This window comes from Vulpes lagopus, chromosome 2 (assembly GCF_018345385.1).
Source record: "Vulpes lagopus strain Blue_001 chromosome 2, ASM1834538v1, whole genome shotgun sequence".
NCBI classification, from domain to species: Eukaryota; Metazoa; Chordata; class Mammalia; order Carnivora; family Canidae; genus Vulpes; species Vulpes lagopus.
The window spans coordinates 91678130-91704494 of NC_054825.1; the positions used below are offsets into that span (position 1 = coordinate 91678130).

At 43.5% G+C, this 26365-nt stretch overlaps 2 protein-coding genes across 6 annotated transcripts in view; one reads left to right on the forward strand and one right to left on the reverse strand.

Annotated features, from left to right (window-relative positions):
* HIVEP2 (HIVEP zinc finger 2) overlaps positions 1–2669 on the reverse strand; it is a 191660-nt gene extending 188991 nt beyond the window's left edge. For 2 of the 5 annotated variants that reach the window (XM_041743271.1, XM_041743276.1), the window contains exon 1: positions 1742–1840. The gene's annotated coding sequence lies outside the window, so the exon portion shown is untranslated. Of the gene's footprint in view, positions 1–464; positions 515–1368; positions 1564–1741; positions 1841–2211 lie in introns of those variants that run through there. The other 3 variants (XM_041743275.1, XM_041743273.1, XM_041743274.1) reach the window with 3 other exon arrangements.
* Positions 2473–23557, forward strand: LOC121477770 (translation initiation factor IF-2-like). The gene is made up of 4 exons (XM_041732300.1): positions 2473–2658; positions 3338–3985; positions 5218–5346; positions 23160–23557. The coding sequence occupies exons 1-3, from the start codon at positions 2473–2475 to the stop codon at positions 5266–5268; spliced, it is 885 nt and encodes a 294-aa protein (XP_041588234.1). The 3' UTR covers positions 5269–5346; positions 23160–23557.
* The last annotated feature ends 2808 nt before the right edge of the window (positions 23558–26365 follow it).

The window sequence follows — 26365 nt, forward strand, 5'->3', positions numbered from 1 at the left end:
ACCGGAAACAAGCCTTTTTATGTTCATTTTAGGCCTAAGAAACTGTGCAGAGAATAAGGCTTCTGCAATGTCAGTTGCACACACTGCTTCCTGTGAGAATTCTAAGCCATTACAGGTGTCCTAAGGCCTCCAGCGAAACCTATTATCGGGTTATTCCTCCGGTCCCCTCCAAGCCATCCCCACTGCCCCCTACCCCACACGTATTACTGCTCGGCTCCTCTAAGCGTCTGTTAAGGACCCTCTGTCTTCTCTGCACTCCCGAGGTTAAAGTACCCACTTCCCCCGGCGAAGCCCGTAAAAGCTTTCCCATTAGGGAAGACTAGTTCCTGCGGTCCTTCTGGTTAGATGCTTTCAAGTCAGAGATGAGAGGAGCCACTTGAAGAAAACCCTTCTTCCCCCTCCTCCCTTTCCCCACTGGAAGCCACGTCCCTGCAGGACACCACCACCCGGGGGCACTTCCTGACCTTCTACTCCCTCACCCAATTTGGGCCTGGAGGGTTGGGGTCGCGTTTTCCCGTGTCCTCTGCTGCACTGGATGTGTTATGTAAGAGGGACAGCGCGCGACAGGCACATGCGTATAAAGCGCACGGATCTGCGATAACAGCTGGGGTGGCAGAGCCGATCCGGAGTCTCCCCCACCCAACACGACAGACACCACGCGTCCATCACCCCCACCCCCCACCCCCCCACACAGCGCAGTGTTTTCCTGTCTCGCCCCACCACCCCCGACGCACAGAATGGGAAGGCGGGGGAGGGGTGAAGGGGGGCGAGAGCAGCGGCGGCGGCGGCGGCAGCACATCTGCTTTGATAGCAGCCGGCGGAGCCGCCGCGGCACAGAGCCCCTCGTTAACCCCCTTCCTGTGGCCGCACCACGTCATGGAACATTCCCGGAACGGGCCAGCGTCCCACCCACTTCAGGGAACAGACATAAAGGCGCAGACCCAGCTCCCCACAGTGCAGAGCGCAAACACACATGTCCCCTCGCGGTCCCCGGGCAGCGCCGGACCCGCACGACGCAGACCGCCCCCACCCGTCTCCGCGCGCCCCCGCGGCCCCGCGCGCCGGGAGCCGCTCCGCGGCCGCTGCACCCGCGCGGCGAGGCGCCTCCGCCTGAACCTTCCATCGAGACAGTCCCCTCCTCGCTCGCTTCCTTCCTTCTCTCCCTCTCTCCTCCTTCCCTCCTTCCTCCCTCGCTCGGGAGGAGAAAGGAGTCACTGAAGTGCCAACCGCTAGCGCCTTCGCCGCGCGCGCTCGGCCGCAGGCCGGCGGCCCGGCCCCCGCCCGCCCCCGCCCCCGGCCCGCGCCGCGCGCCCGCCGCCCCCTCCCCCTGCCCCTCCCCGCCCCCGCCCCCGCCGCCTCCCCCGCTACCTGGCGACGGGCGGCAGCCGCAGCGCTGGCCGGCGGTGCGCGCCGGTGCACGTCCCTCATTAGTACCCAGGCACATTCCTGCCTCCGGCGCTCCCGCGCGCCCCCTCCCCCCAGGACATTACGCAAAGCAGCCTGCCCTCATCTGCATAGGTCCGCGGCCGGGGTATTCCCCGCGTCTCCCGGCGCGCCCGACCCCCCGGGCGAGGTCTCCCCATCCCCGCCCCCTCCGACCCTCACCCTCGGGCCGCCGGGCAGGGGCCGGGGGCGCGCGCCGCGACGGGCGACCGAGGCCGGCGGACGCGATCTCGGCGCAAAGTGAAACAAGCTCCCGGGGCGACGGGAGCAGGAAAGACACGGCGCCCGGGCCACTTACCGCGCCGAGGAGCCCAGATTCCCGCCGCTGCGCTCTCCCACAGGCCGGTCCGCCCTCCTCGCACCCCGCGGCTGCACCCGGCGCCCCGGAGTCCAGGCGCGCAGGGGTCGCGCCGCGGAGCCAGGAGCCCCTCCAGTCGCCGCGGGCTCGGGGAAGCCTCCAGGTCCAAGACCCAACTTGGCAAGGACTCGTGCCACAGTCCCCGCAGACGTTCCGCTGGGGACCCTCCTCCGGCGGGGACGCAGCGCCCGGCGGCGCCCGAGGCTCCTCGCCACCCGCTCGCCGCCAGCCCGCCTCCCGCCGGCCGCCCGCCTCCGGCCCGCGCGCCCCCCGGGCGGCTGTCAGCTCCCGGCCGCCGCCGGGGACCGGGGCGGGGGGACGGCGCGACGCGGCGGCCCGAGCCCGAGCCCGAGCCCGAGCCCGAGCCCGAGCGGGCGAGGGGGATCCTCGCAGCCGCGGCGGCCGCTCACCTGGAAAGTCACCGCTGAGACGGAGGAGGAGGAGGCGGAGGAGGAGGAGGAGGAGGAGGAGGAGGGGGAGGGAGACGAGGCGGAGGAGGAGGAGGAAACCCCCCTGGTGCCCTTGTTCTCGCTGGCGCGGCGGCCGCTCCTCGCCAAGGCTGAGCGTGTCTGGTGGGGGGTGTCTGGTAGCATTTCCTTAAGGACAGAGGGAGGGCGGGCGCGGAGGGAGGGAAGAGATCCCGACCGCCTGCCCGGGCTCCTCTCGCCTTTATGTATTTTTCTGACACTACGCGGGGACGGGCCCGGGGCCCGGGGCCCGGGGCACGGGCCGCGGGGCTCGCCAGGGAGCGCGAGGCCCGGGCCGCGAGCGGGCTGCGTGCGGGAGCCGCAGCGGCCGCCTCCCCTCCGGGCCGCGGACGCACCGGGTTATTCCTGGCAGCGCCTCCCCGAACAGAAGTTACTAGGAGGAGTGCGCGGCGAGGGCGGGCGCGGGGGGGGGCGGGGGGAGGGAGGGAGGGAGGAAGAGGGAGAGACTCAGCCGGCGACGTCATCGGATCCCCCAACGCGTCCCAGGGAGGGAGGCTGAACCAGAAAAACCAGTCTGGAGCCGGAGAGCGGGAGCGGGATGCGCGGCGCGCGGGGCGGCGGGGCGGCGGGGCGGCGGGGAGGGGGGAGGGGGGAGGGGGGAGGCTCCGGCGAGGGCAGGGCCGGGCCCCGCTGCGGCCGCTCGGGCCGGGGAGACCGCGGCCGCGCTCCGCTCGCTCCGAGCGGGGAACTCCCCCGAGAGCCGCTCTCTACTTGTCAGGCAAAAAAAAAGAAAAAGAAAAAAAAAAAAAAAAAACTTGGGCGTCTCTAGGAGCCTGAGAATTTCCTTTAGGGACGTGGAAACCACCCCCCTCCCCAACTCCCTCATTTCCCCTTAAAATCTAATCGTTCCCTGTCTGAGGACCAACGGAATCGGAGAATAGTGAGTGTGGTCATCCTGATTCTGTCCCTGTACCTCCGACCCCTTTCCTCTCCCTCCCCCAGCCTCCGCTCACGGCTCTGTTAGGGTCAAAAAAAAAAAAAAAAGGAAAAGAAAAAATCAGACTAGCTGCCGGCGGCGTTTCTGGAGCTCTGCGAAGCTCTCCCCTAGCTCTCTCCGTGCCCCCTGCGGAAGCACGAACTTTTCTCGCGCCCGAAATGCCCCAACTGCTCTCCCCGGGGTCACTCACCAGGGCGCCCCGGGCGCACCCAGCTCGCGCCGCGCGGCCCGCCCCGCGGGGGGATTCCGAGCGGCGGGGCCGCGGCCGGGCTCCTGGGGGGCGGCGCGGGGACCCGGGCTGGCGGCCGCCTCCGGCCGGCGCGCGGCCTCGCCTGCAAGACCAGCGCGGGGAGAGCGGGGCCCGGGGGCGGGGGAATCCCAGGCGAGTGGGGACCGGGGCCCCGGGCTTCCTCCCCGACCCGGCGACACCCGGGGGACACCCGGGCTCCCTCCAGCCGCTCCCCTGCGTGCGTGCGGACTCGCGTGCGCCCTCGGGGGAGGTTCCCCGGAGGCCGCGGCGGGCGGCTGCAGGGCGGGGCGGGCGCCGGCAGCGCGTCCTCCGGGTGGTCTCCCTCCCGGGCGCAGAGCCGAGCGCAGCCCAGTGCCCCGGGCACCGCTGGCCCGGGCGGCCTCCCCCTCCCCTCCCCCCGCCCATCCTGCCGGCCGCGCCGCCGCCCTGCCCCGGGCGGAGTAAACAAGAGACGCGCAAGATTTGACCTGGCGCGACCCGGATTTCTGGCCGGGGTTCCCCCTGAGCAGGTGACTCCGGGGGGGGGGGTTCGTCTCTGGAATTCCGGGCCGGAGACGTTCGCCCGGGCTCGGCCTTTAAGGCAGCTATTGCACCGACAAACTGCGGAATGTTTTGCGTCTCCAGTTTCAGATTTCGCGGAAAGGGACCCACTGTCAGGCAGTGTCAAATATTCCCTTCCCTTTTCATTAAAAACGAACACATTAGATGGGAGGACGGCCCCCTGAATGACTTCCACACGAGCACTGCCGGTTTCGGTTTTGGTTTGTTCTGTGTTTCATTTCGACCTATGATCAGTTTGGTCCTCAGGTCCCGGTGCACTGGTGACATTGCCCTGAAGGAAGACCCTGCAAAATAAAGCGGCGGTGTCTTTTTTAGCGGTTTTTTTTTTTTTTTTCTCCAAAGGAGAAAAATCTGAATAAGTCGGAATAAATTTCACTGTAACCTTTTAGATTGATCTCATTTAAATTCAGGGCCTACTTCCACTAAACCGGCTTCTTCCATTGTATAAGTTCTTGAATTTTCAGCCTTTCTCCACTTAACTTGAAGCACTTAATAAAAACTCTCCCATCATCGTTTTCTCTTAAATGTATGCCGTTGCATTTTTAAACATCCATTTGAAACGCAAAACATGATTTTCAAAATGTTTTTTTTTTTACTTCCAAACCCACCTGCTACATACTCCCAGAGCCCATTTTATTTAATTGCTTAATAGAGAAGATTAAGCAGTTTCTTTAAGAATCCAATTTCCGTTCAGCACACACAACAGCAGCTGCCCAAACTCCCAGAAACTAGGCAAAGGAATAGTAGGCAGAGTTTTGCTTCACTAGAATGAATGTTAGTTGAAATTACGTCTCTTTAAAAGAGGAGATTAAGTGGCATAATGTGAATATTAAGGTATTTAGCTAATTGGGCAGTTAAAATAATTTTTTTTTTAAAAAAAGCAAATATACGTCAATTTTGATGACCTGATTTCACCACCAAAGAGGACCCCTAAAGGCAGTGTTTCATTGAACTTTTATTACCCTGTTCCAAAATCATCAAACACTAAAGGAGATAGTCTGAATTGAGTTGAAGCAGAATGTGTGAATATGTGTAAACTAGTTACCATCCCTTCAGCTTGGGAAAAAATCACTATGTTGAAGTAAATGCATCCCTGTCTCCAGCTGCTAATGCAGCAACGTGTTTGTCCAGTTGCTTATAAGCAAGTGCAATATAGTAACAGAAAAACTCCTCTTTCCAGAGAACCTCCAGAGACGAAATCAGCAATGGTAAACTGTGCACTGAGCCCTAGGAGGTTCTAAGGAAAGTGAGGTTGGGTGGGGGCATAGCCCAGCCAGTTTGGACACCCATATGGAGCAGCAGCAGTCAGGTAAGAACTTTCTTTTTATAAGCTTTCTTACGGCTTCTCGATTTCAAAGGGAAAGAAAATCTGGTGATCTGGAATAAGAGGTATTAAGAAAGTAAAATAATTAATGTCCACATGGCTGTATGGCATTTTTTCAGAGTCAGAAATCACCTTGGATTTTAAGCACTTTCATTTAAAAAATACTTATTACTAACCTGCCATGTGCTGAAGGTACTTAGGATGCATCAGTGAACAAATCAAAGATGCCCACTTTCCTGAAGCTTGTAGTCTAGTGGGGTAAGGGGGAGAGATGGAGGCGGAAGAGGAGACAAAATAAACAAGAGATATAGGGTATACAACTGTGGAAGGTAAAAAGAGTTATGGGGGAAAACATAAAATAGATTAAGGGATGTGGGTGGGGTAAGATGTGTTGCTGTATTAAATAGGGAGGATCAGGTTAGACGTGTCACTTCTCAAAAGTGACATTTTTGCCAATAATTAAAAGGAATGGTTTAGTGGTAGATCTAGCTGGAGTAAAGAGGCTTAACACAGAGTGAACAGCTAAGATAAAGCTCTAAGACCAGAGCAAGCCCAGCATGTTTGTAGACCTCAAGGGAAACACTGTGACTGGAACAGAAGGCGACAGCCAGTGAACAGAACAGCCTCGTAAACCACTCAGAAAGGGCTTTTCTTACTCAGGAAAACGCTTGATAAAGGCAGGTTTATGGCCTTTTGCCACCCAGTCCCATCAAATCTGAATCTTTGCGGGCCTAGAAACCTGCATTTTTAGCAGATAATGCAGTTTATACTTAGGCATTCTTAAACTCAAGACCTACTGCCACAGAGCATAAAGACCTATACATCCAGGCAAGAGACTTGAGTACCAGGAGACATTGTACATAGAGCTTCAGAACCAGGCATCTCCATGTTACTGATCAGTTGCAAGTTTAAATCCTCATCTCAGACTGGTGTAAGAATGAGAAGGACTTCATGGACTGGTACAGCTAGAAGTCAAGAAACAAATCCCTAGTCAGCCCACTTCTGGGGCTCAAAAGATCTTCCTACCCCTCTGCTTCACTTTACTCTTTAGACAAACATTCTGCAGGGTGATGGCAGCAGTCCCAGTTTATCATTTTCCCAATTTAGCAATCCCAGTGGGAAAAGACCTTCTTCCCAGATAATTCAAGGCAGCCTAGTCAAGTCCTTGCTCTTAGACCAATCACTGGGCTTGGGTGGTAGGGTAATCTGATTACTCATACCTAGACCTGGAGTTGGGGGGGGGGGTGTGGGTGTGGGCTTCATGGAAAGAGCAGTTCCCCAAAGAAAGAAGAGGAGTCGTAGTGCAGGGTGGCGGGGGTGTCCACTATATCCCTTAAATTACTGGCCTTGGTTTCTCTATTTTTAAAGTTAGGGAATTGGTCAAGATGACGTGGCTAACTCCTTATGGCTGTAAATTCTATATAAATCACTGCAATAAATCTCTCCACAAAACTGTGTAAAATGAATTAACTACCATGCCATTCCCTCAGATAAATTTATAGTACTATAAATAAGACTCTAAAGGGGTTACCTGCCATAGAGTTCTGATGAGTAAATGGAATATAGCCTTCAGTCTTAGTAAAGAGTGATGACTTAGCACTGCCTTACTGATGCCCCACCCACTTTCTGCTCACCTGCTTTACTTGGTATATGGAGAAGAATTAAGCAGTTTCATGACTTGTACGGTGTGAAGAAAACATAGGACTCCAAAAATTAGTTGAAGAAAAGAATTTTGAGGGAGAATTTGCCTGTATGTTGAATCGTTCTTAGGATACAAGCCAAACACTCTAATATGGACCAGTCTCTTTATTCCATTATAACATCCATTCATTGGGGAGTAGAGGGAGGAGGTGGTAACTAAGGACCAATCACCTGGAGCCATACTTTCTGAGACTGAAGGTGACATCTGTTAGGATTGAAGGATCAAGTGTTCATCCTCTTGGCTTTCATAGGATGGGCAGAGCTCATAGACTTCCAACCAACCACATATCACCCCATACTCCAGAGTTTCTTTAGGTATATTTCAAAGACCAAAGACTACCAGTAACAACATCTCTTGAAATGCTTTTTGTAAAAGTCTGGGCCACCCCCTAAATTTGTAAAATTGGAATCCTCACAGTTAGAGCCTGAGAAACTCCATGGTACATAAAGAGCATCCCCTACCTGTGACTCCAATTCTCATTAAAGCCTGAGAAACATTGCTTTACACTTTGCCTCTATGATTGAAAGGGGGCTAGCTGACTGCCTGAGAAACCCCTTCTTCCCACTTTATCACTTTCCTGAGGCTTCATGTGATCCCTTATGACAAGTTAGCCCTTTTTATTCTTCAAAGATATTCTTCTGGCTCTTATTTTAACCAGATTTCATCTGTGTAAACATATGTTAAGAAAGAAAAGGTCCCAGTGAATGAAACAAGGCTGGGTATGAGAAGAAAGGAGAGATGACAAAGGTCTGTGGGGCACAGAAGTAGGAATGCACAGTGAGGAGAAGGGGTGAGAGAAAGGTAAGTTGGTGGGAATGAACAGAATGCAAATAAACACTGATGATTTTCTGGTTTAGTTTAGGACTAGCCATGTCCACAGTTTATGGAAGGGTTCTGCACATTTAAGCAGTCCAAATTGCTAGTAGACTAGCTTCTTACATTCTCGAGAGCACTCAAGGGCTGCCCACATCAGATCTTTATCTTAAGGGAAGATAGGAAAATCAGAAGACTGGAGAACAAAAAATCTTATTAGGAAACAGTAGTAGGAATAAGACTGTCTGGGATAAGCCTGAAATGCCTACCCCCTTAGATATAGGGGAACTTAGGTTTATGGTGCGTCATTAACAATTTAGGAGGATCACATTAGCCCTCCCCATCATGTTCTCTTCCTTCCCTCACTCCAAAATGGGTTATAGTTGAAACTCCTCCACTTAACGGTCACTGCTTGGGGGTAAGGCTTTGCATGGATGAAAATCTTCCAGTACAAGCCAAATATAAGTAGTGAACTTTTAATATCCTAAGCTCTTAATAAGTAATTAACTTCTTATGAGAGATTAATTTATTAGATTGCCTTTCCGGAGTGACAGCTAGCTTAGGACTCAAACTGATTTATCTTGACGAAGCATAGGATGGAGATGATATGGGCAGGTGTGGAGGGGGGGTGAGACAGAGAAGCTCAAAGTTTGGGCAGGGTTGACGTGGGGAAACAGTAGAGGTCTAGGAATAGGACACAGACTGAAGAGGAAACAGTGTGGAAATATGAAGTGAAAGGCAAAGCAAAAGATAGGTCTTTGGTGCCCACTGAGAAAGCCTCTACCTGGGACGGATGGAGAGGATGCCGTGATGACATAGGCTTCTTATGCATGAGCAAAGTCAGTGGCCCGGAGCATGTGTCCCAGCTCTGACCCTGACCAGCAACAGACTTGCCTCCCTTCTCTGGGCCTCCACTTCCTCATCCAAGGGGATTCCCTTATAAGCATAGATTCTGAAATTTGAACTGCTGACCACACAGAGTGAGAGAAAAAAAAAAAAAGGAGGAATGGGAAGAGAGAAGAGCAGAAAGGGGAACAGGGGAGAGAGCTTATCAAGCACCTTCATATTCCTACCAAGTTCTTGTGGTGGGTGAGGGGATAGAGATTTTGGCTTAAACCTATGTCACAGGAACTTGATATACTATATGTTCTGAAACGAGAAGAGTTATTTCTTAGTATCAAGCATTAAAATATTTTGGGGAAACAAATGTGTTTTTTTTTCTTGGATATAGCCAATGAAATTTTTTATTGGTACCTCAGTCCTTAAACTTTTAGGATTTCTGAGAATAGAGACTTGATCCACTCTCATTCTATTCTACCTGTTGGTCAAATGTCTGGTAGATTTTTCCCTCTCATATATAGCTTTGAACCATGAGTTAGGAGGAGGAAAAAAAAAAAAAAAACACAGTCACATAATTGTGACAATGTCACAACCTTGTGCAATGATTCAGGCCCTTAGCTAGAAATTTTATGTAAAATAAGGTAATAAGTCAAAAGGATTATATTAAAGAGAAGATGTACTAGTAGAGGACAGTATCCCAGACCCAGTGGAGAATGGTCTCAGCAAGGAAGGAGATACTGAAAGTACACAGATAAGCAGTGGGGTAGGTTCAACTTGTTACTGGGATAACAACACAGTAAATGCTGAGAGGGTCCCATGCAGCCATCAGCACATTTGATGAGCCCAAAGAACAGAGAGAGGAGTGTATCACAGCAATACCTTTCAAAAGTGAGAAGGAATAAATTCATGATTGCTTAGAAAGATTTCTACAATAGAAAATTAAAATCATTTTTAAAATACTTTTTACACAAGAGGGTTAAAATTCAATTATTTGAAAAGTCCACTTATGTAATGAGACCATTCTCATTGATTTTCATAGAATATAACAGTATTAGAAAGCTAATTATTTGTTTTATATCTTTTTAAAAAAGATTTTCATAAAGGAACCACTTATTCAATATGTCATTTCCCATTGACATCCTTCATATATAGAATATTTCATATTCTTGCATACAAAACCCTCTCTCTAGCATTCTGATATATCCATGTCCCCTAGGGCCCTTTAATTTCATCCATCCTTATTTATAATCAGTTTTTCTATCTGCATTGTGGAACCCTCAACTAGCAGAGGCTGTGCCAGCTATGAATTATGCTGAAAAGTACTCTGAGTTTTAAAGTCAGTATTTTATTCCTGCCTTCTTTTCCTAGGTTCTGTGTATAAGCTATGGCATAACCACTGAAAAAAAAAAAAATGAGACTCCTTAGCTAAATAAAGTCTTATACAATGAGATAGGTAGGATCATAGTTAAGAGAGATCCACATTAGAAGAACACATGGTTTTGGAAAGATGTCCTGTTGTATGGTTGATCTTAGATTTGTCCTTTAAGGCAACAACTGTTTTCCAACAATCAAAGATTTCGTGCTGGACATCTAGAGATGTCTGACCCAGGCACCAGTGGTACCAAGATTGCTAAATGTCACACACGTAGTCTAGTCCTTGATGGATTAACACAACAGTCATTTTTAAAAAATTTTTGGTACACAAAATAAACAAATCACAAATGTACAACCAGATTAACTTTTGTATATGTATGTGCTTGTGTTTGTGTAATCATTATTCTGATCAAGATGGAGAATATTTTTAACCTTTCAGAATGCTCCCTTCTGCCTCTTCTCAGCTAATGTACCCCTGAGGTAATCAATATGATAACTTCTACCTTGAAGTAAAGACATCTATCTATCTATCTATCTATCTATCTATCTATCTCTTTGTTCCAAAAATAATGTATCCAGCGCCTATGTGCTGGGCACCATTTGGTCATTAAAAATACTAAAACAGATGAGGCCTCTGGACTCCGTATTGCTCCCATTCTGGACTCACTTCAAATCATGAAAAATAGCATGAATAATAAAACAAGGTGTTTGGTAGACAGTAACTATTGGGGTGGAATAATAGTGGTTGAGGGGATATCTGCAAAGTTGACATTTGAGTTGTGAACTGACTGAGGAAGAGCAGAGAACAAGGGCCTCAGGAAGAAGGAACTGAAAGTGTAAAATCCCTAAGCCAAGAAGCAGTTCATGCCATGAGGAAGTGAAAGGCCAGTGTGGCTAGACGTGAGAGGTGAGGAGGTGGGGGAGAAAGTCATAAGATGATGTAAGAGAGGCAACCAGGAGCCAGAGGAAGATTCCTTAATTAAGAAGAGACAGACATTGGAGATTTAAAATATACATATATATTTATAACATCAAATATATATATATATATATATTTAAAACATATATTTATAATATCAGGTATATATACCTGATATATTCTCTTAATTAGTTTTTAAAACTTTTCCCCCAAAAAAAAACCCTCAGTAAAAAAATAGTGCCTGCTAGAGAGGGCTTGCAAACTGGGTGGCAGGTCAGCAGGAAAGAATTCCAAAGCCGAGGGCTTTCTGAAAGCATAATTATACATATTGAACATAACAAAAGGAAAATAGTTTTTAAGGTAGCAAATCCTAACGGGAATTTGGATAATGTGGGTGCTATTCTTCACATTTTTCTATGGCTAATTAGAGAGAACTGGGAAACACACAATGCTGCCCACAACCCTGCCAACCCATTATGGGCACTTCTAATTTCAGATAAATGAAGCCCTTGGTTACCACCCCCAGCTTGTCTTAGAACATGCATTGTATTATCAGAGTAGATGAGTAAAAATAATAGCCTTCTGAAGCTCTATAAAGGGTACCTTTCTCTTATTAGCAAATACTTAACAACATCAAATCACGTCTACATGTTAATGAAATGACTCCCAAATTTACTTTGCTCTTGAAAATCTAATTTTTCAGTCTTTCCCCTTTATACAGAAAATGTGATGTTTGGCTGGGCAGCTGAAAGCATCAACAGTTTCATGTGTATGTAACTAGAAAAAAATTAATGGCTATGTAAGATCTTGGGTATATGTGTATGTCTTCTGTTTAGTACATAAAGTGTGTGTATTTCTTATCTTAAAAAAACATGCATAATAATATTTATTGACCCAAACATATTTAAAGTTAAATATATGCTAAAAAACAAATTGCTGGTTGTCACCTTTAAAACTCTCTTTATTAAAGAAAACCATGATGCTATTTTTTAAAAACAAACATACGTGATGGGAAATACTAAATTGAATGATGAGAGTGAAGTTTAAGGAAGAAAAATCTCAAGACAATTGCATTTGAGTTTAAGTTCTCAATGAGAGAGTCATCACTAGGTTTATTGCATTTGTATAAACATAAGGACAGTGTTTGCAAAATGCCCCCCAAGAAACCTAAATGAATGCAGAAATGAAGAAAATATTCATGATTTTAAATATCAGGAGATCTGAAAGCATAATGATATATTGTTAAGGTATCCATTATCACTGATATTTAATTTCAGAATTTAGAAAAGGGGCTGTCACTCATTTTGGCTTATTTCTTAATCATTCCAGGATTCTATGAACTATTTCCTACCTCATGAGACCTCCCAAGGCCAGAGATTAAAAGGCAGCTGTTTATAGCATAGGTAGGAAGCCACAGGGCATAGGGGAAGGCGCATAGAGAGGAGAGGTGGTCCTATGGGAGAGGCAATCTATCGATATTAGTAAGATCTCTAGGGATAGGCTGGGGTCCAAATTCCAACACACTCATTTACCTGACGGTGATTGTCCAAGTATCTTAACATCTCTGAGAGCTTATTTTTTCCATGAAATTGAGACCATGGGATTTATTTCATTGTGTTATTGTAAAGGATAAGGCATACAGTAAGCACTTAATATATGCCAGTTGTTTAAATATTTGGGGCTCAGCCACTAACTTTTTTTTTTTTAATTTTTATTTATTTATTTATTTATGATAGTCACACACAGAGAGAGAGGCAGAGACACAGGCAGAGGGAGAAGCAGGCTCCATGCACTGGGAGCCTGATGTGGGATTCGATCCCGGGTCTCCAGGATCGCGCCCTGGGCCAAAGGCAGGCGCCAAACCGCTGCGCCACCCAGGGATCCCCTCAGCCACTAACTTTTTAAGTGACACAGAGCAAGACATTAATCTGTGGGCCTACTTGTCCTCCTTTTAAACTGAGAGTTGAAAGAAGTGAGCCCTAACTTTGATATTCTGTGATTCCAACTAAGGGACCCGTTTCCTCATCTTTATCATGGGGATAATAAAAGCACTCACCTCATAGAATTTTTGAGAGGACAAAATGAATTAAGACAGGTAGAATACAAATCAAAACCACAATGAGGTACCACCTCCCACCAGTGAGAATGGGGAAAATTAACAAGGCAGGAAACCACAAATGTTGGAGAGGATGCAGAGAAAGGGGAACCCTCCTGCACTGTTGGTGGGAATGTGAACTGGTGCAGCCACTCTGGAAAACTGTGTGGAGGTTCCTCAAAGAGTTAAAAATAGACCTGCCCTACGACCCAGCAATTGCACTGCTGGGGATTTACCCCAAAGATGCAGATGCAATGAAACACCGGGACACCTGCACCCCGATGTTTCTAGCAGCAATGTCCACAATAGCCAAACTGTGGCAAGAGCTTCGATGTCCATCGGAAGATGAATGGATAAAGAAGCTGTGGTCTGTGTATACAGTGGAATATTACTCAGCCATTAGAAATGACGAATACCCACCATTTGCTTCGATGTGGATGGAACTAGAGGGTATTATGCTAAGTGAAGTGAGTCAATCAGAGAAGGACAAACATTATATGGTCTCATTCATTCGGGGAATATAATAAATAGTGAAAAGGATTATAAAGGAAAGGAGAGAAAATGAGTGGAAAATACCAGTGAGGGTGACAGAACATGAGAAACTCCTAACTCTGGAAAACAAACAAGGGGTAGTGGAAGGGAAGGTGGGCGGGGGGATGGGGTGACTGGGTGACGAGTGGGGTACTTGATGGGATGAGCACTGGGTGATATGCTATATGTTGGCAAATTGAACTCCAATAAAAAATAATAATAAAAGAAAAAAAAAGACAGGTAGAAATTCTTAGAACAGTGCCTGGCACATAGGAAGTGCGTAGTACATCTTAGCCGTGATGATGATGAGGATGCTGACAAAGAAGGATGTTGGTGACTCCAGTGGTACAGTGTGATAGCTGTCAAACAGTCAGTATTGGATTGAATACATCATCTCTCCTTTCCAAGTCAGTGCTAGAATTACAAAGATTTTATCTTCTAAACATTCTTTAAAACTAAACACAGGGACACCTGGGTTGCTCAGTGGTTGAGCATCTGCCTTTGGCTCAGGCTGGGATCCCAGGGTCCTGGGATCGAGTCCTGCATTGGGCTCCCCGCAGGGATCCTGCTTCTCCCTCTGCCTATGTCTCTGCCTGTCTCCCATGAATAAATAAATAAAATCTTAAAAAAAAAAAAAAAGACTAAACACATTCACTTCTCACTAAGAAATATATAGAGACTTTCCACTGTAGATACCCCAGGCTGCTAATGTCTTTGTTTTCACTTTTGGTATTAACATTTGAAAAATTAACTGACTCATTTATGGCCATCCTCTCTTTTTGCGAGCCTGGATATGAGCACTTTTATGAGCAGTTTCATTCTGAAAAAATATATAGTACCCAAGTCCTACACATGTTGTCAAAGCTCTACTAAATTTACCTGGCATGTTTTCTGCTTTGACTTATTTTTAAGTAAGTCAAAATTTCAAGTAACTCAAACATGCTCACATTTCATTGGTACATGAAGAAAAATTTTGATTTATCCAGAACTGTGATTTGCATAGGTCATTTCCTATGTTTTTGTGAAATGCTGCTCACAATTAAATAAGTTAGTCAAGCTAAATGAACTGGTGACTGTGTTCTAAATAGTCACCAGAATTATACTTCAGATGTTAACTGGTTTGTCCTGATTTAATAATGAATTACATCATTTGACAAATGAGATAAGACCTTCACCTTTAGCTTTCTGATCCAAACTTCTAATAGTTGAATTGTATTATTACCATCTGGTGTCTGGCCTCTGAAATGCTCCGGTGATGTCTGCCTCATTTCAAGTAGTCAGGGCTTGTCTGCCAAAAAAGCATTCTCCTAAGCATCTTGATTGGCAGGTCCAGCGAGAAGGCTAAGAACCCAGTGAACCATGGAGATACAGCTCAAGCTCTGTAGAAGTTTCCTCATTTTCTTGGTTTGTGCTGCAAAGAACTTGTCACTATCAAAGTCATTTTTATTTTGGATCTCAGTGCTGAAGGATGCAGTTCCTACTCTTCCAAAACATGTTTGAATCTCCTGTAAGCTGTTTGGCTCCCTTTACAAACGTTAATAATTTTGGCAGCTTTTAGCCTCAGGTAAAATAATTTGAGAATGAAACTGAGAGTGCGATGTAGCCTAGAGTTTTAACTCAGCAAAGCCAAACGAATCTGACAGTTCTTTAAGTGGTCTTCATATTGTGCTGGGTTCTGAGAAAAGGTAAGATGAGTCCTATGGCTTTCGAAAAATTTATGGCAAGATAAGAAAGACATAGTTAACACACACCGAACCGTAGCCAATGATATAGATGAAGGTAAAAGTCAGTGTTTTAAACCTGAGTGGTGCAGATTATAAGTGCCATCCGTTTTCTTGGTACATATGAAAGAAAATTTTATCTTTTTAAAAGATTTTATTTCTTTATTTGAAAGAGAGAGCGAGCATGAGTGGGGAGAGGGGCAGAGAGAAGTAGAATCCTCACAGGGTAGGGAGCCCGAATAGAGGCTGGAATCAGAACTGAGGGGAAGGCAGACACTTAACTGACTGAGCTACCCAAGCACCCCAAAGAAAATTATAAAGAGTGAAATTTAGGAATGCAATTAGAAATGAAATGCAAATAGCAAGATGCAGAGTGATTTAGAGTAGAAAAATATCTATGTCTTGGTAGATTAGAATGCTTTAGAAATGTGAAGCCTGAGCAAAATGGGAGTTTCCAATAATAGCTGCACCATTACTAGATGTATCCAAAAGATAGTTAATATTAAGTCCCTGTTTGTCTATAGGGAGGCTGAGAGTGAGAGAAGTTAAGTAATTTACCTACAGTCGCCCAGTCAGCAAGTGGGAGAGCAGAGATTCAAGTCCAGGTCCAAGGCCTCTGAAGCTATGCCCCTGACTCCTCACCACAGCACTTAGTAACCATTTCCCACTTCGGTTGACTCTACTGAGGTAATCACACATTTGAGAGTAAAAGGAAAAACTATAAATATGTCTGCCTGGGCAATGGGCATGAACCAAAATAGTCCAGAGCCAACTGGGATGTATCATCACCGTCCCCCTACATCTCTCCATTCCTAGCTATCTACCAGGTACACAGTGCTTCTGGCCAATTGCTAAATTTTTGGAGCAAATTGATTAAAGTCTTATTGTCAGAAGTTCTTTCACTTTAAAAAAAAGCCCACAAAGCAACAAGTACAATTAAGTGAATAGCTAATAGAATTTCAAGCAATCAGGTACCTGATAATGGGAACTATTTCAAAGCAATGCTATTTTCCTGGCACCCATCAAATCACATCTCTCATAGGAGACTTGGCCAGCTGGGTATTCAAGCATTAGTGATCAGCTACATAAGTGTATTGATGGATTCACAGGCAAACACTGAATTAATGAGGCAAAAATAAAATGTCTTCAGCCCAAGATGTCCAGCACTACCAGAGACCTCTGTTAGAATTCATATTCAATTCAGAATTCATCAACTTAAGGAAAAATACGGAAATTTGAGAGCATGCAAAAGAGACTAAAGACTAAAACAACGTTATAAATACTTTTAAATGTTTAAAGCTACCACAATATACTGTTTTTCAATCAAATGATGTATATCCTCAACCTATCCAAGTTCACAAATGTCTAATAGATGCAGATAGGGAGAGATCATCAAATGCCTGTGTACCATTTGTGTATGTTTTAAGCTCACTTCCATCTTAAGTATGTATGACATCAAAAATAACATTCTACCTGTTTTGCTTTTATTTTAGATTTTTGGTAATAGACTTTAAATTCCATTTATATTTGGAGGGGAAAAAAGATATCTGCAAGAAAAAATAGTGGGAAACAAAAGCGAAACAAAGGTAGAATCAATACTAAAAGAAGAAATGGGAGTAAGGAGAAACACCGACACAGAAGCATGTGAAAGTATGGATCCAGGCTCAGAGGACCAGCATTCTTGACAGAAGTGTTGTTAAATATCAAATCCGGTTGCTAAGAGAGGTGAGGGAATCTCCCTTTCCCAGAAGCCTTTAAAAATAGGATCACATCTGTTGGGATGGGATGATGGTGGCGCTCCCTGATGAGACAGCTGCCGAAGCAAACCTAGAGCCTGGTAATGCCACCCCTTCTATTTCTGATCATGAAAAGTAATAGAGAACTTCAGTTCACCTAGCAAACTGGGACTGATGATGTCTATCATTTTAATATTGTCATAAAATTATTTTCATTGGGTTTTGTAGTACAGAGGTAGGTTAACTAAATGACTCGGGATATAGATGACTTTACCACCAAGCCTCAAACCTTACTTAACCATTTGTAAGATTTCCTCAAAATATTATGAAACCAGAAAGGTAGTGAGTTTATGTCCTTCCTTATAAGAAAGTTATAGATAAGGCAAGATACAGAATCCTATTTTTAATTTTAACTGAGTAGGACTTGTATCCAGGGGATTGAGGTTATAGGAGAACCTTACTAAAAATTAGAGTCTGCCAGATCAGGATCCCAAGGAGTAAAGCTTGTATTCTCTGCAGAGATCTGTTATATCCACACTGCTGCCTCCATCACTGACATTTTGTTTTATGCTAAGCTATCAGACTATTTGCCACCACTCCATCTAATTGCACAGGTATTCATGAAGCTCCTGGTTTTTTTTTGTTAGACCCTGTACCAGTAATACAAAGAGAAAAGGGTCACAAACTCTGACCTCGAGAAATGCACAATCAAAAAAAATAAATAAATAAAAAGCAAACAGGTGGATTCAGGCATGGTGGGACCTAACAACAATCTAATTTTGGAGCTGCATTTTAAGAAAAAGATTAGAAAATTACAAATCTGGAGTTAAGAATTGGAAGGGAATATTTATTGCAGCAAGAAAAGAAATCACAACAGATTACAAGTTTTAAAACTGACAAATTCCAGGAACATCACAAAATCTAGGGAAAAAAAAAACTAGTGTTGGTTATGTGACTGATTCACATCTATGATTTTATTTGTCCAATGTTTTGGTTGCATATTAGTGACCCCAGAACAAGAATTTTTTTATATCATTTTCTGTAAAAAGAATAAAATGATAATTCAGTCATTCCTCTGTATGGTTGATCAAAATGTGTTTTCTTCCTGATTGATTCACAGCTTATTCATAATTATATAAGCAAATTTTCAGGATTGTTGTCAAGCACAGGGAAACCTCAATCAGGTTTCTTTCATATGTGAATTGTAAGAGCTGTAAGATTTCAGGGCATTGCATATTTTCTTGTATATGAATAATTTTAAATGCTTTTTCAGTTGATGATATTTATGAATCAGCTTGTCACTGGTGTGCTGTTTTAAAGGTATATCATGAATATGATTTTATCTCTGTCAGTTTCAGTATTCTATATTCAATTTGAAAGAAATTTATTTTTCCAGTACATTCTTGTATTAGATTCATTAATTAGATTATCAAAGAATAGTCACTTAGTACTTTAATTCAAAATTTTTCTCTTCCTCTTAATGAAGGAAAAATTTAATTCAAAATTTATCTCTTCCTCTTTATCTTATCTGAAAAATATTATTACAATTTATTGCTTGATGTCAAAATAATTTCTATTGATTTTGTCACTCAATTTTCTTTCATATTCCATTAATTTTCATCTGGATTTAGTCTCATTGCTTTAATAAATTAATTCACAGGTGATAAAAGAAGTGTTCTTTATATTTGTCTCAATCAGAAGTTACTGATTTCCAGGTTTTTTTAAATGTAAAATTTCCAAAACATCTATGTAAATTGCAATCAAAATAAAATATTTATGCTTTATCATCTTTTGAATATACTTTTCACATCTAGTTTGTGTTTATGTTTTTCTTCCACACCTTTGAAAATATATTTTAGAATCATTGTACTGCAGTGTAGCACATGCAAAGATCTGAGCAGCGTTGGTATGGGCAAACCACGTTGTCATCCTAGTCTCTTGAAAGCAACATTGTTGGCATTTTCAAAAACTGAAGTATAATCATCATTCAATAAAATGTAAAGATCATAGTGTTCAACTCCATGAGTTGTGAATAAATCCATGTAGCCCACCACCTAAAACAAGAGAGAGAACATCTCTACTCCAGGAAGTTTCTCTTGTCTTTCTCCTATCACTCTGACCCCCAGAGCAACCATTTTATGATTTCTTTTACCATAATACATTTTGCCAATTCTTGGGCTTTGTATAAATGGAGTCATACAGTATGTGATCTGTGTCTGTCTTAATTTGTTCAGCCTAATGATTTGAAGGATCAACCATGTTGTTGATCTTGATAGTATGTCGTAGTAATTTGTTCTGTTTTATTACTAAGTACTATTCCATTGTATAAGTATACCACAATTTGTTTATTCATCATCTCATTGATGGACATTTGGATTCTTTCCAGCTTGGGGCTATTATGAATATGGCTGCTTTGAACATTCATGTACAAGTCTTTGTGTGAACATAATATGTTTTCCTTTCTCTTGGGTAAATACCTGAAAATAGGATTGCTAGGCTGCAAGGTAAACCATGTTTAATTTTACTAGAAACATGGCATATGTACTTAAAATATTCCATCTACAAGGAAAACACAAAAACAAAACATGTAACTGTTGCACAATGCCAAAATGTCAATGAATTTGGTTTTTGGAAAGGCAACTCTTCCTCCACCTGTACTGCTCACCTGTGGCTTATTGTCCACCTTCATTCACTCACCCAGCCATGCAGAATGACTTGCTGTGTGAGTTTGTGAGTATGTGACTCAGGGTCTCCCTTATAAGTCTCCCTACAAGTTACTTCCTCTTTTTGGTTGCTGTTCTATTCTTCATCTGCCCTATCTATCCTTCAATACTCCATCTAGTCACTTTTTATTCTGGGAGGCCTTTACACCAACTTCCTCCAACCCCTCATCACCACTCTCAAGATTGAACGAAGGGGGCAGCCCCGGTGGCGCAGCGGTTTAGCGCCGCCTGCAGCCCGGGGCGTGATCCTGGAGACCCGGGATCAAGTCCCACATCGGGCTCCCTGCATGGAACCTGCTTCTCCCTCTGCCTGTGTCTCTGCCTCTCTCTCTAGCTGTGTCTCTATGAATAAATAAATAAAATCTTAAAAAAAAAAAAAAGATTGAATGAAGGGTCTGTCCTGGATGACTCCATAGAAACTCATATTTCCCCAAAAAATGTTTGGTTATTTATCTGTCATCACCATTGCACCATAAGCTCCCTAAGAGTGGAGTGTTGTTCACTGTTAGAATCTAATGCCTAGTAAAGTTCTTGACCCAAAGTGGGTGCTCAACAAATATTATTTGAAAAAAATGAATAAATATTTTGGAAGGCTTGTATTGACATTGGGAGTGGAGAGGTTTCTTTATACCTGTGTGATATTCATGGGGAAATAAGCAGTTGGAATATTGGTCTGCAGTGTGAGTATTGGGCTGATGATATGGGCAGGATGTAGGCTGGTTTAGATATATAAGAACTCTCCTTACTCTCGGTCATATTGTATATAGATATGACTTGAGAGTTTGGGATTGAATGAGATAACCTGAAAAAAGGTGCCATTTTTGAAAATAATTGAAAGTGTTATATTTAGTTACACTAAATATAAGTGTTGTATTTAGTTCCCTGTCCATGAGGAGGGAACTAAACTCTAGTAGATTATGAAATAAGTGGGAAAAGAGAGAACTTTGTATTTCTTATGTAAAAAATGTGGACAACTAATTCAAAAAGTATTGTGTTAAAAAAAAAGTATTGTGTTGTGATGTCAAGTAGGGCAATCAAGGTAATATCCTAACAGGTAGATGAGATTGAATAGTGCTATGTTGTTTTCACTTTTATTAGTGCAAGAAAAAAAGCCAGTTGAGTCTATTTTCAAATTGAAGGAGCAAAGTCATTGGAGAGATGATATTATTCTGAAATATGATAGTCAAATGAGACAATATCTGTTTATACAAAGTTTTTGCTAAGATCTTACCCCATTAAATCATGATATGCACTTTTTACCATCCTCAATGACCATATTTTCACTTCAAGGCATAGGTTATGATTGGAAGTCAGAAGTATTCAGGTACTCAAAACAAAAGTCTTTATCCATAATGAGTAGAACTGATTGAAGACTGTATGAGAGGTTTGGATATTCACCAGGAACTCCAAGTGCTTGCTCCACTTCTTGTATTAGAGATCTAATAATGCTAACAGGGACTATCTCATAATGGATTCTAGATAATGACATTTTAGAGCTGGAAATAAGCTTAGAGACCATGTTGTTCTGCATCTCCCAGGCTTTATTTCTTGGTCAGGACACAACTTAGACATCATCACTTATGGGAATCCTTCTCAGGATATAAATAAGTACATCTTTTTAAAAAGTCACAAACAAATCTTATGTTCTTCTCCTAGAGTTTCATAATGTTTATTATTAAAATGTACATGTTCAAGACTCTGAGAAGTTCCACAGTAAATAAACCTATTTGGTTCACAAAATAGTTTCCAACCTCAAGTGGAAATTTGGACAGAAAACCTGATGACTGAACACAAAACTCTGATGCTTTTATTTGATGAACACCTATACGCATCTCACAGAACCTACTTTGAGGATCACTAACTAATCCTTTTTTTTTTTTTTTCAGATAAAGTTCTCAGTGTTCTTATCTGCTTGTTTGACCCATCTAAACTTAATAGCTTGAAATAGTTTTCTCATCTTTGCTTATTGGGATCATCTGGGAAGTTGTTCTCATCCATATAATGTTATTTGAGTCTGCATTAATCTGTAGCTTGACTTGGCTGGAACATCCAGGAAAACCCACTCTGATGCCTCGATAGGGATAGATGAAATGTTGAGCTTAGCTCCAGACGCTGGTGTGGCTGGGCTTCTCTCTGTCCATGAGGTCCCTGAGACTTCAGCTCTTCACATGACTGTACCACATGATCTCCCCTTATGGTCTCTTCATAGAGTCAGCAGATGACTTACATGCTGGTTCAGGACTTCTTTTTTTTTTTTTTTTTTTTTTTTTTTTTTTTTTTTTTTTTTTTTTTTTTTTTTTTTTTTAATTTTTATTTATTTATGATAGGCACACAGTGAGAGAGAGAGAGAGGCAGAGACACAGGCAGAGGGAGAAGCAGGCTCCATGCACCGGGAGCCTGATGTGGGATTCGATCCCGGGTCTCCAGGATCGCGCCCTGGGCCAAAGGCAGGCGCTAAACCACTGCGCCACCCAGGGATCCCTGGTTCAGGACTTCTAAAAGTACAAAATCAGATGCTTCTACTGCCTTTTTAAAGTGTAGGTACAGAACTGGCACAGCATCATTTTCATCAGTTCTATTGGTTACCTTAGTCACAGCACCAGCCCAGATCCAAGGGGAGCAAAACAAACTCCGTCTCTCCATGGTGATGACAAATCATTTGCAGTCATATTTAATCTACCACACTTCTCATAGGCTTTTGGCATCTTGTGAAAGAAAGAACTTGCTTACTGATACTGGAAATGTCCCCAGATAGCTTTAAGTACCCAGGCTTCTTGGCACCACAGAGATGGCTGACATCCATTGATGTTGCCCCTGATATCCAGGATCAATGGCTTAGGCAAATGGCCAATAGGACCCAGATCCAACATATCAAGTAAGGGGGAGGCTGAAAGACATGCACCGATTCTAACAGTCTAAAACAGAGGTTGGCCAACTACATCCTGTGAAACTAAATCCACCCACTGTCTATTTTGATAGAGTTTTGTTGGAACACTGCCACACCCATTTGTTTATGTATTGTCTATGGCTGCTTTTGTGCTACAAGGTCAGAAGTGAATAGTTGTGACAGAGACCATGTGGCTGCTAGGCTGAAAACATTTACTGTCTAACCCTTTACATAAAATGTTTACCAACCCCTTGTATAGACTTCTATAAGCATTACAAGATGGAAGTCACCTTATTTTGAAATGACTTAATTCATATATATTAGTTCAGACTACCATAATAAAAATACCATAGACTGCTTAAATAACAGAAATTTAATCTCACAGTTTTGAAGGCTAGGAAGCCCAAGAACAGGCTGCCTGATTTGGTTCCTGGCTCACCCTTTTCCTGCTTTGTAGAGCCTCCGGGAACCACGCGACTGTCATCTCCCACAACCCAGAGACCAAGAAGACCCGAGTGAAGCTGCCATCGGGTTCAAAGAAGGTCATTTCTTCCACCAACAGAGCCGTGGTGGGTGTGGTTGCTGGAGGTGGCCGCATTGACAAGCCCATTCCGAAGGCTGCCGTGCCTACCACAAGTACAAGGCAAAGAGGAATTACTGGCCACGTGTGCGGGGTGTGCCCACGAATCCTGTGGAGCATCCTTTTGGAGGTGGCAACCACCAGCACATCAGCAAACCCTCTACTATCTGCAGAGATGCCCCTGCTGGCTGCAAAGTGGGTCTTATTGCTGCCCGCCGGACTGGGCATCTCCGGGGAACCAAGACCGTGCAGGAGAAGGAGAACTAGGCTTGAGGGGCTCAATAAAGTGTGTCCTTCTGCCACCAAAAAAAAAAAAAACAATAATAAATACATAAATAAATAAATAAATAAATAAATAAATAAATAAAAATTTTTTTTTTTTTAGTGGCAATTTAATTTTAGGATCTTTTCCAAAAAACCTCAACTTACAAATGAGTATGCATCTGTGTGTCTGCTCACACACATATCCAATCATCCGCGCCCTCATCTTGAGTCCAGCCTTCTATAGGACGAGGTTTCTGGGGCTCCGAGATGACTGACAGCGTTGGTGCTCCAAGGAGCCCCTCTACCTTGATACTGTTTGGTGTGGCTGCGTGCCACAAGAGCAGGGTCCATTTCACGGCATCACAGGCCAGAGCAGCTCCTGTTCTATTCCAGATGCACCACGCAGATGCCATTTCTGCTGCAGCCCAAGCTCACGTGTCCAGGTGCTTGTAGAGTCTACGACTTTTCTCTTTTTTATTTCTGTTGCCATGTTTTTTCCAGGCCTTCCCAGCCCTGCTCTCAGAGCTCATGCTTTGTTTTCCTACTCCATCTTCACATGATAGAGACAGAGATCATCTCTCTTGTGTCTTTTCTTTTATTTATTTTTAAATTTAATTTTAAAGATTTTATTTATTTATTCATGAGATACATGAAGAGAGAGGCAGAGACATAGGCAGAGGGAGAGGCAGGTTCCCTGTGAGGAGCCTGATGTGGGACTCGATCCCATGACCCTGGAATCATGCCCTGAGCTGAAGGCAGATGCTCAAGCACTGAGCCACCCAGGTGCCCCTGTGTCTTTTCTTTTAAAAGCACTAACCCCATTCATAAGGGCTCTACCCTCATGACCTAATTACCTCCCTAAGGCCCCACCTCCTTAAACACCATCACATTAGGAATTAGGCTCCAACATAAGAATTTTTGGAGAACACAAACATTTGGTCCATAGCACCAAACATTAGGAAACATAGAATATTAGCAAGCTGAGAAAGAATTGTTTTATACTGTTGTATGTATCAAATATTTCATTATTTGTCATTGCTGATTATATTCCTTTTTAATCCATTCACCTGTAGATGGACATTTAAGTTTGCAGTTTTTGATCGTCACAAATCTAACATCTATAAATATTCATGTACAGGTTTCTGAATGGATATATACTTTTCTTTTTCTTGGGTAAATATCTAAAAGTGAAGTGGTTGGTTCAGGTGGTTGCTATATGTTTAACTTCTTAAGAAACTGCCAAAAAAAGATACACTGCCAAAATGTTTTCCAAACATTTTATATTTCCATCAGCAGTTTACGGGAGTTCCTGTTCTGCTACATCCTTGCCAACACCTGATATAGTTAGTCCTTGAATTTCAACCATTTTAATAGGTATAAGTGGTATCCTGTTGTGGTTTTAACTTACATTTGTCTAATGACTAACAATGTTGAGCATCTTTTCATATGCTTATTAGTTGTCCTTATATTTTCTTTGGTCAACCATTTGTTGAGACTTTTTGCCCATTTTCAAAACTTGAAGTGTTTATTTCATAATGTTGAATTTTGAGTTCTTTTAAGTATTTAGGATAGATTCTTTATCAGATAACTGACTTGCAAATATTTACTCCTAGTCTTGGCTCATCTTTCATTTTCTTTGGATGAAACCTAATATAACCTTTTTTTTCCTCTAATGCTTTTGGTGTCATACTAAGGAATCTTAGCCTGATCTAAGGTCACAGAGATTACCACTTACGTGTTCTAGAAGTATAACTGTTTTAGGTTTTACATTTAGATCTCAATTTAATTTTGAGTTAATTTTTTAATAAGATGCAAGATATGGATCCAAGTTCATTTTCTTTTTTGGCATAGGGATGTCCAATTGCTCCAGTAATATTTATGGAAAAGATGATTCTTTCTCCACTAAAATGCATTTGCCACTCTGTCAAAGATCAGTTGTCTATATTTGTGTCAGTCTATTTCTGGACTCTGTTCTGTTCCATTGATTGTGGCCATCTCTCCTCACACTACTTTCATGCTCCAATATAGCTGAAGAAACTGAGAATTCAAAATAAACTGGAATTTAAATTCGTCTGAATGTATATGGTGAGATGGAAGGGTAGAAAATATTGTAATTGTCTGTGAGCTCTACTGCTAACTTTTAGATGTTTAGACAAAATGTGAGTGGGCCTTTTTCTCTGGGTCTGACAAATATGATAAGCCAGGCAGAAAGACAGAATGAAGAGCACCAAATAGGCAAATATAACTTACTTTCAACCTTCTAGTGTCTGTCAACAAAAATACCATCTCAGAAGGATCAGATACATAAGAATTATTCATAGTAATAATTGTTGGACTAATGAGTTAGGGAAAATGGTAAGAGACAATCTGGAGAGGGAAACAAAGCCAGATTATGGGGCACCTGAGTGGCTCAGTGGTTGAGCCACTGAGCTCAGGTCATGATCCCGGGGTCCTGGGATTGAGTCCTGCATCAGGGTCCCTGCAGGGAGCCTGCTTCTCCCTCTGCTTCTCTGTGTCTCTCATGAATAAATAAATAAAATTTTTTAAAAAAGAAAAAAAAAGCCAGATCACAGAGTATTTTAAGTCAAACTAAGGAATTTGGAGTATCCTAAGAGTTATGTAGAGCTACTGAAGGATTTTCAGTATAAGGCTGGCACAACAGACTGGCCTTTTCTAAAGATTAATCTAGCCGCAAAGTGAATTTAGGATAAGGGACAGACTGGGATAAGAACAAGTAATTTTAGTAATTAGTTGTCTATTTCAACAACCTAGGTGAAAGACAAAGATGTTTTGGACCAGATCAGTGATGATGAAAATGG

Excerpts from the sequence above, each read along its gene's own strand:
- LOC121477770 (XM_041732300.1), top strand. The coding sequence starts at position 2,473 with ATGTATTTTTCTGACACTACGCGGGGACGGGCCCGGGGCCCGGGGCCC. Across the intron at positions 2,659-3,337 it reads CAGCGCCTCCCCGAACAGAA|CTCTCTCCGTGCCCCCTGCG; the intron begins GTTACTAGGAGG and ends GCTCTCCCCTAG. Across the intron at positions 3,986-5,217 it reads CCGGGGTTCCCCCTGAGCAG|AGAACCTCCAGAGACGAAAT; the intron begins GTGACTCCGGGG and ends TCCTCTTTCCAG.